Here is a 16,391-nt window from a genome sequence, read left to right as displayed (position 1 = left end):
AATCCGCCACTGAAATCAGTTGACTTTATGTTGCAAATCTTAATTTGTTTTCTATTTATTGTTGTTGCCAATTTAAGGATTAAATATTTTGTTACTTATTTTTATATCTATTTTAATTAAATGCAATTGATAATTTTAAGTAATAGTATTGTATTGTATTATGTACATTTTTTTTTCTTAATTTACTAAATTATTTTAAATATATAAAATCATTGTTTTATATTAATGAAATATATTAAAGTTAACATAATATAGTTAATATTATTGTCATTATAAAGGCGATAATATGTATCCAATACTAGTATATAACAAATTGATCACTATTACTATATCTTAGTATAGTGTTTAAATTAAATGTATAAAATTTATAATTTCTATAATCATCCAAACATGAAAAAATAAAGTTTTTAGGATTACTATATTTTAATGATTAATGTTTCCTGCTAATTATACTTTCACGTTAAACAAACATACCCTATTAGCCTTTTTATTTGGTGCAAATTTTGTGTAAAATGAAATGTTAGATCAGTGATTAAGTAAACTAATAATAATTACACTTTTTTTATGTAATTATTTACACACGAAAAGCACTGTGAATAGAAATTCGAACGTTCATAATATTGATAGTGGACCAATTTTGATTGGATTGATGAGAAGTCAATATAAAATTAAATAAAAAAAATAAAGCGAAAGTAATCCGTAACGAGGAGAGCACGCATGAAATGATAATGACAATGACCCAACCATATATTATGCCTTGAAACACAAGTTTAAGCCAAACGAAAAACAGAGAGATCCATTACTTTGCTTCATAATCATTAATGTAATCATCTCTCTTTTCCCTTTCAACCCCAAAAATCCAATCCAATCCAATCCAATCCAATATTCTTAGCGGTTTTACATTGAATTGTAGAGGGAGGGAGAGAAAAAATGATGACAATGGAGGGTATGATGGATTCGGGGGTGCTGGACGATATAATCAGGCGCCTATTGGAAGGGAAAGGAGGGAAGCAGGTGAAGCTCTCCGAGGTCGAAATTCGCCAGCTCTGCGTCAACGCCCGCCAAATCTTCCTCTCTCAGCCCAATCTCGTCCCTGTCCATGCCCCTATCAGGATCTGCGGTCTCTCCCTCTCTTTCTCAATATTGGATATGTTTTTTTATTGTGTGTTTATGTGCATCTGATTGTAGGTTTCTTAGGTCGTGTTAAAAAATAGATTTATTTATTGTTGGGAATTGTGATGTATGTGGCCGGAATCATGGAGTAAAAAGGATAAATTTTTAGTTGTTTGGTGAAATTGAGGTTGGGTGGAGTCAATCTGACCTGGTTTTAATCCAGTAGTATAATGTGTTAGGTATAATGAGGTTTATCTTATTCTGTGGTTGTTGTTTACCAAAAAATATGCTGAATGGCAATGGATTGAAATGAGGTTGGATGATAAAAGATCACTTGTTCTTGACCCTGTAAATGAGGGAAAATGATTGGTATTTCCACCACTAATACTGCTTTTGTAATGTTGGATATACATATAGTAAGATTTTATTATGAGAAAAGGAGAAAGAATGCACTGAAAGAAAAGTATAAATGCATTTGTGAGGAAAGGGGCAATGAAGTATGCAAAGCAAGTTTAGCCTTCTCTCTATATCGACTCTCCTTCGCTGTATCTACAGGAAGTATATGAAATTAAGTCTTCTTATCTGTTAGAAATTGTGATCCCCATCATCATATATTATTGATTTTTTGTTCAATGTGAGCTTATTTTATATGAGGTAGACTGGGAACTTAGAATAGTGGAGATGAAAACATTAAACTTGAAAATTTTCTTTTCTGTCTATCTGGTGTCATTTTTTGTGGAGTACTTGTCTATTTATATAGATATTTGAATCTTTTGTATAGGTGACATACACGGCCAGTACCAAGACCTTTTGAGGCTCTTGGAGTTTGGTGGACATCCCCCAGCTGTAACTTACCTCTTCCTCGGAGATTATGTTGATAGAGGCAAGCAGAGTTTGGAAACAATATGCTTACTATTGGCTTACAAAATAAGGTATCCCGGTAAAGTTAACCTCTTGAGGGGAAACCATGAAGATGCGAAGATCAACCGTGTTTATGGATTTTATGATGAATGTAAGAGGAGATTCAATGTTCGGCTTTGGAAGATATTCACCGATTGCTTTAATTGTTTGCCAGTTGCTGCACTCATAGATGAAAAGATACTTTGCATGCACGGAGGACTCTCTCCGGAACTCAAAAATTTGGACCAGATTAGAGAGCTTTCGAGGCCAACTGAGATTCCTGACAGTGGTCTACTGTGTGATTTGCTTTGGTCTGATCCTGATGGCAAGATTGACGGCTGGGCTGATAGCGATAGGGGCGTCTCTTGCACTTTTGGGGCTGGTGCAGTTGCCGAATTTTTGGCTAACAATGACTTGGACCTCATTTGCAGGGGCCATCAGGTATATACTACCTTCTCCATGATTAAAGCCCATTTTTGCTGTCTATTGTCATGTTTTTATGATGTAATGATTTTAATTTCTTGAAGGTGGTGGAGGATGGATATGAATTCTTTGCCCATAGAAGACTTGTGACTATATTTTCCGCCCCAAACTATGGTGGAGAGTTCGACAATGCTGGTGCCCTTTTAAATGTGGATGAATCGCTAATATGTTCGTTTGAGATACTAAAACCTGCACCAAGCAATTCAAAGGTTCCTCTAAAGAAGGTATGTGCGTCCTGTTTTCTAAACTTAAAACTGATCCTTTGATGGCCTCATGACATTAAGTGACTTAGTATTCTTTGCATTCTGTTTCGACAGCCTCCCAAAACAGGAGGCAGCATGTAAACCAGAAATCGTAGATAGAGGGAGTAGGACGAGCAGAAGGCTGCTTTTCTTTATCTGTTTTGTACATATATAACGTCAGCATTAAAGAAACAATCTGTAAATCGGGAGAGAAGGAAGGTGCTGATATCAGTTGCTTGAGGAGAAACTTATTATATGTAAGCACAGATCCATTTGGTTAAAGCGAATATATATTTGGTGTTGAGAAACTTGAAACGCAGTGGAATGTGTTTGTGTATCCTTTTCTGACTCATTGTATTTTATTTTTATTTATTAATATTCTCACTCATCCATGCATCTACTTATAGAATGTATTCACAGCAATTGTTTCTTCTTCATGGAGTATGTATTCCTCCTGCTACAATTGATCTCTGTAGTTGATTATAGTACTACTTTCAAGGTTAATTTGGCCTTCAAATATTACCTCTATTCATGATATTAGCCTTTTAATTTGAGGTCTACTCGTGTTAGCAACCTAGTTGATTACTTAGCCTATTCTTTTTTCATTGACTTTTTCTAATTTACTTGAATAACTCTACTTGACTTGTATCGTTTATTTTAAATTTGTTACTAAAACAACAAGTGAAAGAGTTTCCACCTATTCAAAACCATGATACAAAAACATAGTATTGTAGTATATAGGTTTTTATTTTATGCATATGTAGAGTTAGCATTTTCGACTAGATGCGACATCCTTTATTACACACTTAACATAGTATATTTAATTGTGTTACCCTCGCTGGTTAGGCGCGCGGTCTCTTCTCTTCAATTACTTTTTTCTAATAAATTTCAATTTTCTTTTTTAGTTCACATTTATCGCAACTTTGTTGTATAAAACAACAGGTAATAAAGTTTGCACCTATTCAAAATCATAATATAAAAATATATAATGGCATATATTCATAAGTAGAATTAACATTTTCAACGAGATGCGACAATCTTTATTGTAAACTTGACGAGAGGGGTTTAATTGTGTTAGTTACCTAGCTAGTTACTCGGCCACTTGTGTTTTTTTTTTTCATACATAGGAGTTCGAGATACATTCGGCAAGCGAACTAGCCCGCCACAGTCCCTCGTGGCTCGAATACTTTAGCTTCCCTCCGACGGGTTCGGGCGTGAACTAGCCAATGTTGGTTCGTAGACTGCACTCCCTCCGACGAGTTCAGCCCCGGTAGACTACCCGCCACCCTCAGACGCGTCCAGGCTCGAAAGCTTGCCAAGCCCCAAGGAAACAACCTTGAACAGGCCCACATGGAAATTAATCTCAAAGTCGCGCCATCCAGGAGTCGAACTCAAGACCTCCAGGATGGTGCAATATCCTTGCCACCCATATCTTTACTCGGCCACTTGTTTTACAGTTGACTTTTTAATAATTTTCCTTTTCAGGTGTCTTTCTCTAATTTAATTTATCTTTATTCTATAAACAATTGTATCTATCATAATCTAAAGTGACAGTTTAATGAAAAGACTTATTTGCTCTTTTTAGCGGGAAATTGTGAAGCTATTTTGTTTGCCATTTTGGTCATTTTGCGAAATGACAACCATTGGATAGAAAAAAGGCAGCTCCTATGGAGCAATAGTGGCTTCTCAAATAGTCCAACCAAATGCAAACTTCTTGAAGAAGATTTGAAACACTTTTAAATAGATGGACTATAATCTGCATTTTGTGGACTAATTTTGTGATTGCAGTATAGCAGGTTTGGTTCTGCTTGGAATCCGGCAACAGCCGGCGGGTGAGGCGACGAGAGAGATGCCGGAGATGAAGGGAAGCGGCGACGCTGCTGCTGTGCTGGATGGGTTACTGTGGCGGCGGTGGTGCAGGAGGGTCGACGGCGGCGGAAGTGGAATAAAGAGAAGGAGAGCCGACGGCGGTGACAGCTGGACTCGCACGCCGGCAGGCCCGATACCTGAGAGTTACGAGAGAGAGGGGTTGGTGACCGGCGACGACGGTTGGGTGGCGTGGAGGAGTCCACAAGCCGGTGGCCAAGAAGTGGAATCGCGAGAAGGAGAGAAAGGCGGCGACCATGGCAAGTAAGGTAGCAGCGCCGCGCGGGAGGAATGCGCGACGGCGCGGCGGGTAAGGCGGCGCGACAGGCGGGACGAGCGGCGAGGATGTGTGGAAGGAGAGCCAGCGAGGAAGAAGGAGCGGTGCTCTGGCCGGGGAGATGATTTCCGCCGCCGGTTAAGGGGGAGGAGGAAGGAGGGAGGGAGAGAGAAACTTGAGAGAGATGGAGGTGTCGCACGTTGCATTAGGGTTTTAGAATATTATTAATTTATTGTATATTGTTTGAAATTTTTGTTTAATATTTAGTAGCTTTTAGTACTTCTTATAAAAAAACTATGTAATCAATTTAGTAGGCTTTTAGGGACACCACTTTTAGGATGCGGGTTTATTAATTTATGTATTCTATAATTTTTGGGCTTTATTTTGGGTATTAATGTACTACTTGGGTATTATATTGAGATTTAAATATATATTTAATATTTAAAAGTTTTAATTTGGGTGTTTTGCTCTATTATGTCTTAAATTAGTAGGTTCTAATTTTGACTTTTGATTTTTGGATTATGTTTACTACGGAGTATGTATTTTATAAATTAAATTCTTTGTAATGAAATAAATAAATTTAACATTAATATATTACATATTTTTTATAACCCTTTAGTATATTAAAACTATCATATGCAATATAAAATAGTAAAATTTATTATTTATTTTTAATATTTATGGAAATATATCTACAGTTAAATTTAGTACACATAATTCTAATTGAGTTGATTTTATTTTATCTATTATAAATAATTACTATGTAGATCAAACTCTACAACCATTCAATAAGAAGCAATATCTTCTCTAATTTGTTTTCATTTTTTTATTTCTATTAAGCTCTACAAGTTTATTGGTAGTAAGGCTATTCCATGTAAAAAAATTGTATTGACCCACCGGATATTTAATTAAGGAAAGGAACAGGGAAAAAACAATGAGAGAAATAGAATTAGAGTACTACGTGTTTAAAATTCTACCATCCTACTGCTTTTCATATGATAGTGGTTACGTTTAACCATAGCAACTCCCGCTATGTTATAGTATAACACAACAGAGGATTCTCCCCATCTTACACGTGTTTTTATTGAATGTGTCTTTGTTATATATCTCTCATAAAACAAAACGTCTATTAAATTTAGATGTTTGTGTAGTGTTTTTTGTCATTTGTCACTTTATGTGTATTTGTGCATTTTGTATATGTATTTTGTTTTTGTGCGTACTAATGTAATAGTTGGGTGAAAGATATAGCCATACATGGTTTATGGTTTTATATATTCATTTATTTTGTATTTATAATTTGAAACATTTATGTTCGGTGCATAGCACGGGTGTTAATAAGGTGATAAAATTTCCACATATTCAATCCTATTACAAGAATATATGTAGGCCTACAAGAATAGCCTACTCTTTTTCAATTTAACTTTAGTATGTCCCAAAACCAAATATCTAGTCTTTAAAAAGGTTTTTATACACAAAGAATTGCATGAATAAGATTGTGCACCTTATTGCATTGAAACATGGCTTAAACCGGTGAATGCAAATTGAAGGTAGCCGGTACACATAGTTGCTTGTTGGTTACGTGGTTCCCTGTTACTAGGGAACCAAATCGGTTTTAATCGGTTATTTCAAGCAGAGAATCAAATGTCTGGTTTCAGTCCTAGTCATATGAGAGTGTACTAGCCGATTTTCGGTTTAATTGGAATCTATATTAAATTTAGTTTTATTTTTTATATTTTATAATTTGTTTTTATTCAAATAAAAGTATAATACTATATCATAATATTAATATGTAATTAAAGTATTTGGGTTAGGCATATGTTGTTTCAACGAATTAATTTAATTTCATCTTACAAATTGAAGGAGAAAACAGTTTCTGAATTAAAGCATAATTAATCAAATTATTTAATCTTGAGTATTAAAAATTGAAGGAGAAATCGGTTTTTTCGGTTCATACACTAACCTGCCGGTTATTAATCGGTACCAGTCGATTAGTGTAGGAACCAAAAACTTATTCGTCACTTAGAATTTAGACCTCATCACAAATAAAAAGATTACATAACGCCAAATTAAATCTTAATTATGACTAATAGGTAGAGTTTGGTAAATCCTAACCGAGAGTGATATATTGTGCCAACTATGTAGTAAATTGAAGAAGTAAGAACATGACTCAAGGGATATAGAAATGGAACATACATATCATCATTAGTAATATAGTTGTGTATTAATTGAAGTGGAGTTGAAGCCAAATATTTCATTTTATGGAGCCTCATTGAAAGCCTTTTCGACGTCTCCATCGAGGAATTTCTCCAATTCAAAAGGTGCCAAAGAACGTGTTTTGATAATATTTTGGCTATACTGGCGGATGATTGATGCCTCCGGTAGGCTACTGCCTTTGTGTAGCTTATAACTCCCATTTCTCATAGTCTCAACCCCCTTTTCCAACTCTACCGACCTCGACTTATTTTTGTACATCATGTATAAGGCTAATTGGATCGACCCCAATATGAATCCAATCCCATTTGGTACCTACATGCATCAATTTTCAATTTCGGAATTAAGTAAATAAAAAAAGTTGGGTGAGATGATTTATGAGATTGAAGAAACTTACCCCAATGTAGTAATCTTTAACCACTAGGGCGTAGGCCGACCAAACTCCCCCGTTGAGAAATTGGAAAAAGGAAAGGAAAAATGGCATATACTTTACACTTTTCATCTCAATCACTCTCCTCTGCAATATAAACTCATTTCTATCACTAACTTGTATTGTAGAGTAAAAGTTGAGTGGTCTGAACATATTATCACATGATACGTCCAACTAACAATTAAAGCATGATCGTGTACGTACCATGGCGGAGAGGGGTGCAGCGTACATCCCAATAGTTAATCCAGTGCATAATAGTCCTACCAGTGTGATCCGAATTTCTCCTTTCAAAGCTAATAGGGTTATCATTATGACAACCCCAAGAAATGCAACATTTACTGCTGCTACCAATTTTACCGATTTTATCTGTAATTCAGCATGCATGCATTATTAATATACATGATGATCCTCAACTAAATAAGAAGAATATATATATATATATATATATATATATATATATATATATATATATATATATATATATGATTCATAACCTTGATGTGTTGGGGGGAGTAGATGAGGAAGATGATGACGTAGATGACGTGAAAGGCAGCACCAGCACCATTGACAGTGACGACAAGCAAACCGTCCGTCTTAAGGAGTCCGTAAAATGTCCATAAACTTGTGCTCAATAATGTGGTTATGTAAGGGAGGCCGTCGTAATCCTCTGTTGATTTCTTCTTCACTACCTGCTTGAATGTTTTTCTAATACAATACCCTAATTAATCATTTTGTATGTTTTACTTATATTAAGAAGATTTGAAAGAAGACTTACATAGGAGAGGCAAACATAAGCATAGCAATCACATTTCCTGCATCCCACACAAAAAAAAACTCGTGAGTTATAAAATTTGATATAATCATGCAAAAATCATGGCATGTTGTTGAAAATGAATAAAAAGGAAAATTGATATACATGATAAACATAGAAACGGATAATTACCAATTATCCCGAGAATTAAGCTTAAGCTAGCCATGGAGAAGTATATTAATGAAAGAAACAAAACTTGGAGAAGGAAAACAAATGTTTCTTCTTTCGTGTTAGTAGTTTGATATATCTATGGGTAGAAAGAAAGCATTGTAGTGGTAGGATATGCAGATATGGGAGAATGTAACTAAGCTAAAAAAAAAGTAAGCTTAGCATAGAGTAAATGAATGTGTAGATCTTGTAGGGTTTGGGAGGTCTTAAGTATTGTTCAACAAAATGTTGCCACGTCTAACATTATTATTTTACTGTACATGTCACTAATTCCACTATCGAAAAAGTGTTACATTTCGGCACCTCCTTTTCTACTATCTTTTTGCCTTACCTTAAGCATGTATTCATTATCAATCACTCTCAATATTTCATGTTAGAAAGGTTTTTCTGTTTCGTGTGTATATATAATTGTATTATATGGTTTTAAGAATTTTGTGGAATTGTTAATTTCATTCGACAACACAATAAATTAAAAGAATTTTATGTTGAACATGGGTAACTCAAATCATGACATGGGCTGAATTTAATTTCCCCTCAATTTTTTACAGTAATCAGTTGTTTTCACTACTCCATAATAAACGGTTAAGTGAGATGTGAGTCATGTGACCCATAACAGTCCATTCTTATTCAAGTATACATTTCACACCTTCAACGCCCACTACTAACACACGTGAACGCCACAATTCACTTTCAGCAATTTGATTTTTTTAGCTTATATATTGACAATGATTATTTTTGGTATGCAGCATGGGGTAAAAGCAAAACTAAACTTTTTTTTTTACAATGGTTTGCAAGTAACGCCCCTTTTACATAGTTATCTACTCTCACATTCTATTAGGAGTATTTTTTTTTCTCATTTACTTTTCTTTATATTTCTTAAAATTCGTATCGAACTCAAATAAGACTCTGGCAAATGGTGGGAGTACTTTCTTAGCCAACAAATGTATGGCTACTAAAAGTTATACTAGTATACATATATATGTATTGTAGGACTCTTAAAATTTTATTATCTATTACTAAACAGTACACAGTGGCTTTCGCCTTTCGGAGTGGAGCATTTTCTACGGTTCTACCCAACCTTTGATGTTTTCCTAATCCACGCATCATTTTTTAAATTAGTTTACCCAAAAAATATAAGTACTCTCATTGTCTCTAGTCACTACCATTTTAGTAAAATATAAATGTAAGTGGTTAGTATTTTTGAACAAATGTAGATATTGATCATAGTATATAGTATTATTTTGTTCTTTGTGTCCATCATTTATAGAATACTATATACTATGATCAATATCTACATTTTCATGGAGGAAACCATGTCTCACTTTCAGTTTCCTCCATGAAAATGCATGGTTTCCTCCTACATTTATTTACCCACCAAGAAAAAAGAAAGGTCCAAAACAAAACATGGAAAAGGTGTAGGCTATGCTAACTCAATCTGGTTAGGATAGTAGTAGTAGTAGAAGATTGGAGAATAGTAGGTAGGTAAGCTAGCTAATTAAGCTGCATACTTGGTGAAAAATTCATGAAGACAAGCATTAACGTCTCTCCTGGTTGATGAAGTGGCCAGTATCCTCATCATTCTTGAACCCGCCGTACTCCTTCACTCCCGGCGTAGTATACACCATGTCCACATCCCCCACCATGAACTTCACCGGTACTCTCACCTTCGCTCCCGTCCATGCAGCCGTCAGCTCCCACTTCCTACAGCCCACAACTTTTTTATTAGGATTTATTCTAAATAAAATTAATCGCGCTACTTAAGCACGTACAAATCAAGTCCGCGGTAGTAATTGAGTCTGCCAGTGAAGCTCTTCTGCTCGTATTTATTGGCATAGTATTTCAGGTCTTCTTCAGTGAACCATTGCGGCAGCTTGATGCTCTTCGGGTCCTCTCCGAAAGGCTTTTCTTTAGGTAGACGGGGCGGCCCGGGTGTGCGGTCCTTTAGGATCTTCTTTATCACTGCTTCCGCTCTGTATTCTGCCATTTCTGATTCGACTTTTCCGACTTCCTAATTGCGAAACATTCGATTTTGTTTGATCATTTTAAGATTTAACGATAATATTTCAATCTTAGATTATAACGAAGATGTTCATGTACCCAACGTTTCAATTTTCACTTACAAATGTCTCCTATAATATTATGAATGAAATTTGCCTCCGGAGTTTCGGAAGAATATACTATAATATATTAATATACTCCACTATTTATGACTTAACAAGGTTCAGTTTGAAATTTGCCTAAGCAGATAAGCCATATCGAAGTTCAGTTCACAAATGCTCTTACGTTGGATTTGACACTATGCAAAACTTATGTAACACTAAGGTACACAATCATGGTAATTATATACAGCAGATAAAAAGTGAAAATAATATTTAAGGAAAGTACCTTATTTTATATACTATGTCAACTTAGACGTACATAATTATTAACTAGCTAGGTCTAAGTAATTGCTAAATATTAAGAGCAATAAACCATTATCAACTGCTCCACAACAGCGGCGGATGGAGGTGGGGTCGAGTGGGGTCGCCGTCCCCGAAGAATAGCCAGAAAAATCCTCTTACTGGTTCCCGACCCCACGGTGATCGGCATTCGGCCCTTGATTTCGTGAATCTGTGTCTGGAATTCAGCCATTGACTGTAAATTTGTAATACGCGTATGAGAAGGGGATATTTGGGGAAGAAGACTACAGTTGGGCTTGAGCCTTGTGTTCTACTTAATATAATTAGACTTTCGTTAAAAATAGGGGGAAAAGGAGCATTTATCAAAAGAGATAAAATAAATTACTACTAAATATCTTGAATATCTTATAAATATAATGCTATGCGACGCACTAAAAAGGAGTACATACAGTATGAGATTATATTTTATGTGAGCATTATTTATAATAATTTCTTATAAATTTCAGATTAAAGTAAATTTTTTGAAATTTTGTTCCACTGTTTTATTTTGTGAAATTGGAATTTTAAAAACCGAACATAACAATATATCAAATTATATTTGGTAATATTTTTTCCCTGATTTAATTAATATGATCATTATTTTTATTTTTTTATTATTTGATTTGAATTACCTTTCCATTTAGATTGATGGATAAACTTTCTTGAAAAGACGTCAAATTATTGTTAGTTGTTCTAGGTAATGTTGAACAAGAATTGTGACTAGAAGATCGTGAGATAGTTGATAATAATTCAAACAAGATTGAAATGATGAAAAAGAAATTAATTGTTATCTCAAATTATTCTGAATTGTTCATAAGAGCCAAATATCGCGTTTAACCTAAGATAAATATATTTCATTTATAATATATTTTTATTTAAAATATATATTTCATTTATAATGTATTTTTATTTAAAAAATTATATTTATTATCTCGTTCGACCCCATGATTTTTAATTCCTGGATCCGCCATTGCTCCACAATGAGTACAACCACATTTGAAGATTGAAACAAAAAAGAAGAAGAAAATTACTCTTTATATGCTAGTCCAACTACTTGAAGAAACTTTGCCCACACAACTATTAACAGCTATGTCAGGTAGGTAGTAAAAATTAACGAGCCAACACTAGGAAATAAGTATACGTAGAATTAAAGTAATAACTAATAATTTTAGTAAATTAAAAAGAAAATGGTTCCTGAATGGCTGAATAGATACAGGTGAATGTGAAAGTTATCCATCCGGAGATCATTAATTGTGTGTATTAGTAATATCCGGGAAATAATTGAGAAAATAAAACCAACCAATTTTAGATGGTAGTTGTGGATATTCATTTATGTAGAGATTACAAAATACAGTGACATAGACAGACAACACAGAACCTATTTTGGCTTTGCCAGCTGTCGCTTTAATGAAAATAATGGTGGAAGACCTGCCTCCCTAATTCACCAATTACACCTTTTAACTTTTAATTTCCCAACATTTATGTCACATATTCCAAACCATCTACTAGTATTTCATTTTCCTTATTTTTTTTCATGAAAAATGAAAGATAATGTCATGAACCATCTATTCCATCAATTTCTATTGGTACGGCTATGATTACAATCATAATCATACGGAATCAAATGTTAAGAAAACGTGCAAAAACATAAAAAACCAAAAATCTTAAGAAATGACTAAATGTTTGTACTGTTCTTCAAATATGTGCACCTGAAAAGACTTTAGATTAATAATTTTACTATTGAAACACACTGGCTGCAACATATCTTAACAATTAAAAATGGTACGTTTATTTTGAAGTGAATATCTAAATAAAAAATAAAACAAAATAGGTAGTGAGGATTATTGGAGAAGAGAAAAAAAAAACCTGAAATCTGCACATGTAGTATTCATCACCAAAGAAAGGCCTCATGCCGGCGATGGCGAAACGGCACCGTTAGAGAGACGAATGCCCTGACCAAATCTGGGCGGAAAAGGCAGAGGTACCAACCGACCAGTCGTGAGCCACCAGGAAAACCGGCTCTCCGCCGGCGAGGGACTCAATGTCGGCGGCCACATGGAGGCAGGAGTAGCTGGGAGCGACGGTGCGGTAGCCGAGGGTGAGAATCTGGTGGCGCCAGGTGTTGGAATAAGAAAATTAATTGATTGGAGAACAAGAAGGAATGCATGTAATTATGACAAGATTATTAAAGGAAATCAATTAAAGATTATAGAAAATCAAATAAAAGGATATTAGTATAATTAGAATATATTTTCCATTTATAGCTAGAATTAGAGCTTATAAAAGGTTGTGTAATCATTGAGAGAATTCAATTCAAGTCTAATACAATGTAGTCGATAAAATTTTTAACGCCTTTTACTTTTTGCAATAGTTTTTTATTTTCCGCATTTTACATTTTAACATGGTATCAGGTTCAATCAAAGGATCATTCACTGTCTCTATATCAAACAAAAAAAAGGAGGCTAGACGGCTGAGTATTGTTATGGAATTTGTTTGGTTGACCAAAGCTAAAATTAGGTGACAGCCTGGTATAATCGGACTGAGAAATAGAATTGCCTAAAATCCGTTCACATCGTCCCTGCGAAGTTAATATCTGCAACAAACCCACAACGACGATCGAATTGCAGTTTTTTTGCAGTTTTTTGCGTATCACCAACCAGCGACGCTGGAAGAAGTCCTTACTCTCTGGATTGGAGATTTGCCCTACTGGGCTGACGAGAACTATCTCCGTGCCTGGTTTTCCCACACCGGCGAGGTCCTCTCGATTAAAGTAATTCGTAAAAAAATCACGGGGCAGCCGGGTTTGTTGAATTCACATCACATCAAGTTGCAGAGGGCATCCTGCCGTCTTATAATGGAACCCAAACTCCTAGGACCGAACTGACTTTCAGGCAATGACGGATCCAGAAACTGAATATTGTGGGGTCGAATCAAATAAAATATATTTAAAATAATTTTTTAATATAATTATTTATATAAATATACTCCATATTTTAATTTAAATAATTATATAATTTTTCCACAACATCCCCAATTTTGAAATTTTAAAATTATTTGAACTTAAATAATAAGGTTGAAAATTTAATTATAAACTAAAATCAAAAGAAATTAAGAAATATTTATACTCTTTTCGTCCCTAAAAGTATGAACATTTGGTTCGCCACGAGTTTTAATACATAATTGGAAAAGTAAGAAATATAGAAAGATTTTTTTTAAGTATCATTAATAGAGAATGAGTTTCACCTCACTAGAAAGAAAAAAATTATTAAAATTAGAAAATTCTTACTTTTCAAGGACGAACTAAAAAAATAATTCATACTTTTCACGAATAAAGTAATTATTAAAATACATTTATTTTGAATATGTTGATTTCACATATATAAAAAATATACTACTAGTACTTAATATTAATTAAAAATTTGTATCTGAATATATTTTTAGTAGACTTCAGAGAATTAATATAAATAAATCAAAAAAAACATTCTACAATTGGATAAATCAAGTATCAACATATTAATCTTTTAATCCTAGATAAATTATGCGGTCATGTTATCTTTCTTGATGCAATTTATTCATTTAATTTTAGTTCACAGTCTAAATATAGGGAAAGAAATCAAAAATGAAAACTTTCGTATCCATGAAGTTATCTTTCCTTATTCACTGCGCCATTAACCCCATTTCCATTTCTCACTCTCTTTCAAAAATTGAAAAGTTAAAGGCCTCTTCTCAATTTACTCCATCTCTTCATTCTCGACTACCGCCTCCCCTGCCCTGATGCTGCCGCCGTATTCCGGCCGCCGCCCTTCCTCACTCCCTTCCATTCTCTCTGCTCTGTCTCATCATCTCACACTGCGTGATGTGGGGTCGGAGACGCGAATACCGTAGGGTCGGAGGCCGATGAAAGGAGCTTCCCGGTGGCACTCCGGAGCTGGTGGGGTCGGCCGACCCCACTCGACCCCACCTGGATCCGCCGCTGCTTTCAGGTTAAATTGGGCATCTTCTGGGATAGTTTTTTAATTTCCGCATTTTACTTTTTAACACCAGGTGTACCAGAGCTCGGAGGAGGACGGTGGGGCCATGGCCTTTCTCGGCCACGTGCATGTTTATGGCGTTTACGCTCACCATTCTGTGCGAAATGCCCTCCATCATATGAATGATTCGGTTGAGTGTATCGACTCGATGGGTTGCTTTAAACAATGATGCACTATTTATTTGTGATCAAGCTCTCTGTTTGTGTTACTTTCTTCTTTTATTGTGGACGTCTCATTTAATAAGAGTTCGCATATGCATCGTGTGAATCCCCTGTGTGGACTGGTGTATTTTAGGCCAAAAAACTCAGGTTTAAATTTTATTAGTATTATAAGAAAAAATAATTTATTATAGTACTAGTATTGTTTTTTTCAGAAAAAAGAGATCACGGAGTAGTATACAATTAACAAATTACGAAATACGTATATGAATGATAATTTAATACTCCTATACTTTATCCACTCACAAAAAAATTCCTACTTTTCTTTTTTCACTGCCCATCTAAATTAGTTTTATGTTGTATTTATAGATAATTTCTCACCATTGTTTTCTTTTTTTTATCAATAAATGAATAGAAATTTAAAGGTTTACGTCACAATGGAGTCAAACATGAGAGCTTTGTACCACATATTTTTCTCTTTGTCTCTCATTCTTTATCCACTTTTCCTTTTGTCTTTTACTTTTCATATTGCACACTGAAACTCTTCAATATCCACAAATAAGATTATTTTTTATGGACCGATGAAGTATATAAGATATAATTTTAGTAAAATTAATTGACAGGTATCGTTGATCAATTTGTATAGTGTATATTAGGTTTGATTGTTTTTATTCTAATTTTTAAAAAATTATTCTTACTATTAAGTTCATGTAAATCTATTTGAAATTGTGTAAATTAGATTTAATTTTGTATATTTGATTTGATTTGTAAATTAGGTTTTATTGTGTAATAGTAGGAATAGGATGGATAAGGTATGACTAAAGTGGGGAAAAATGAGTATATATATAGAAGATGTGTAAAAAAAATTACTCCATAAAAAGGGGACACATGAGCCAAATGAAAGAAAAAAAGTTAAATGAAAGCTTGTTTTTATAGGGCGTGCCAGCATATTGCTTTAGAGTGGGAACTGGGAAGTGCTGGGTGCAGATGAAAATCAATGTGTTAATGAGGACTGTGTTAACACAAATGCCCTTAGCTTCGTAAATGTAATGCAATGAGTCTGGGTTCGAATCTCACTGCTGTCGTGTAGTTACTTCCATCTCTCAGGCACAAGTGTGAGGCCTTGGGATATGAGCTTCTGGCAGCCAGTGGGTTGTAAACATTCTCGTGCCGCCCAAGGGAGGGTCATCTTCCTTGAGACGGAGAGAGTAATATTTCATCCGTCCCACAAGAATATGCACTTTCCAATTTTGAAAACTTTTT

General features: G+C 34.6%; 2 protein-coding genes and 1 pseudogene across 2 annotated transcripts; 1 reads left to right on the top strand and 2 right to left on the bottom strand.

The window, feature by feature from the left end:
- The first annotated feature begins 766 nt into the window (after positions 1 to 766).
- LOC121764936 (serine/threonine-protein phosphatase PP1 isozyme 9-like) lies at positions 767 to 3,126 on the top strand. Its single transcript, XM_042160970.1, has 4 exons — positions 767 to 1,120; positions 1,895 to 2,454; positions 2,541 to 2,720; positions 2,814 to 3,126. Exons 1-4 carry the CDS (start codon positions 931 to 933, stop codon positions 2,838 to 2,840), a joined length of 957 nt encoding a protein of 318 aa, XP_042016904.1. The 5' UTR covers positions 767 to 930; the 3' UTR covers positions 2,841 to 3,126.
- A 3,851-nt stretch (positions 3,127 to 6,977) lies between these two features.
- On the bottom strand, positions 6,978 to 8,645 carry LOC121771429 (bidirectional sugar transporter SWEET16-like). The gene is made up of 6 exons (XM_042168211.1): positions 8,466 to 8,645; positions 8,298 to 8,334; positions 8,017 to 8,227; positions 7,727 to 7,888; positions 7,490 to 7,609; positions 6,978 to 7,407 (listed from the first exon to the last, which is right to left on the bottom strand). Exons 1-6 carry the CDS (start codon positions 8,497 to 8,499, stop codon positions 7,138 to 7,140), a joined length of 834 nt encoding a protein of 277 aa, XP_042024145.1. The 5' UTR covers positions 8,500 to 8,645; the 3' UTR covers positions 6,978 to 7,137.
- Positions 8,646 to 9,996: 1,351 nt separating this feature from the next.
- Positions 9,997 to 15,325, bottom strand: LOC121778773 (annotated as a pseudogene).
- Positions 15,326 to 16,391: the final 1,066 nt, after the last annotated feature.

This window comes from Salvia splendens, chromosome 2 (assembly GCF_004379255.2).
Source record: "Salvia splendens isolate huo1 chromosome 2, SspV2, whole genome shotgun sequence".
In the NCBI taxonomy this organism is placed as follows: Eukaryota; Viridiplantae; Streptophyta; class Magnoliopsida; order Lamiales; family Lamiaceae; genus Salvia; species Salvia splendens.
This window is presented reverse-complemented; position numbering and strand designations above follow the sequence as displayed.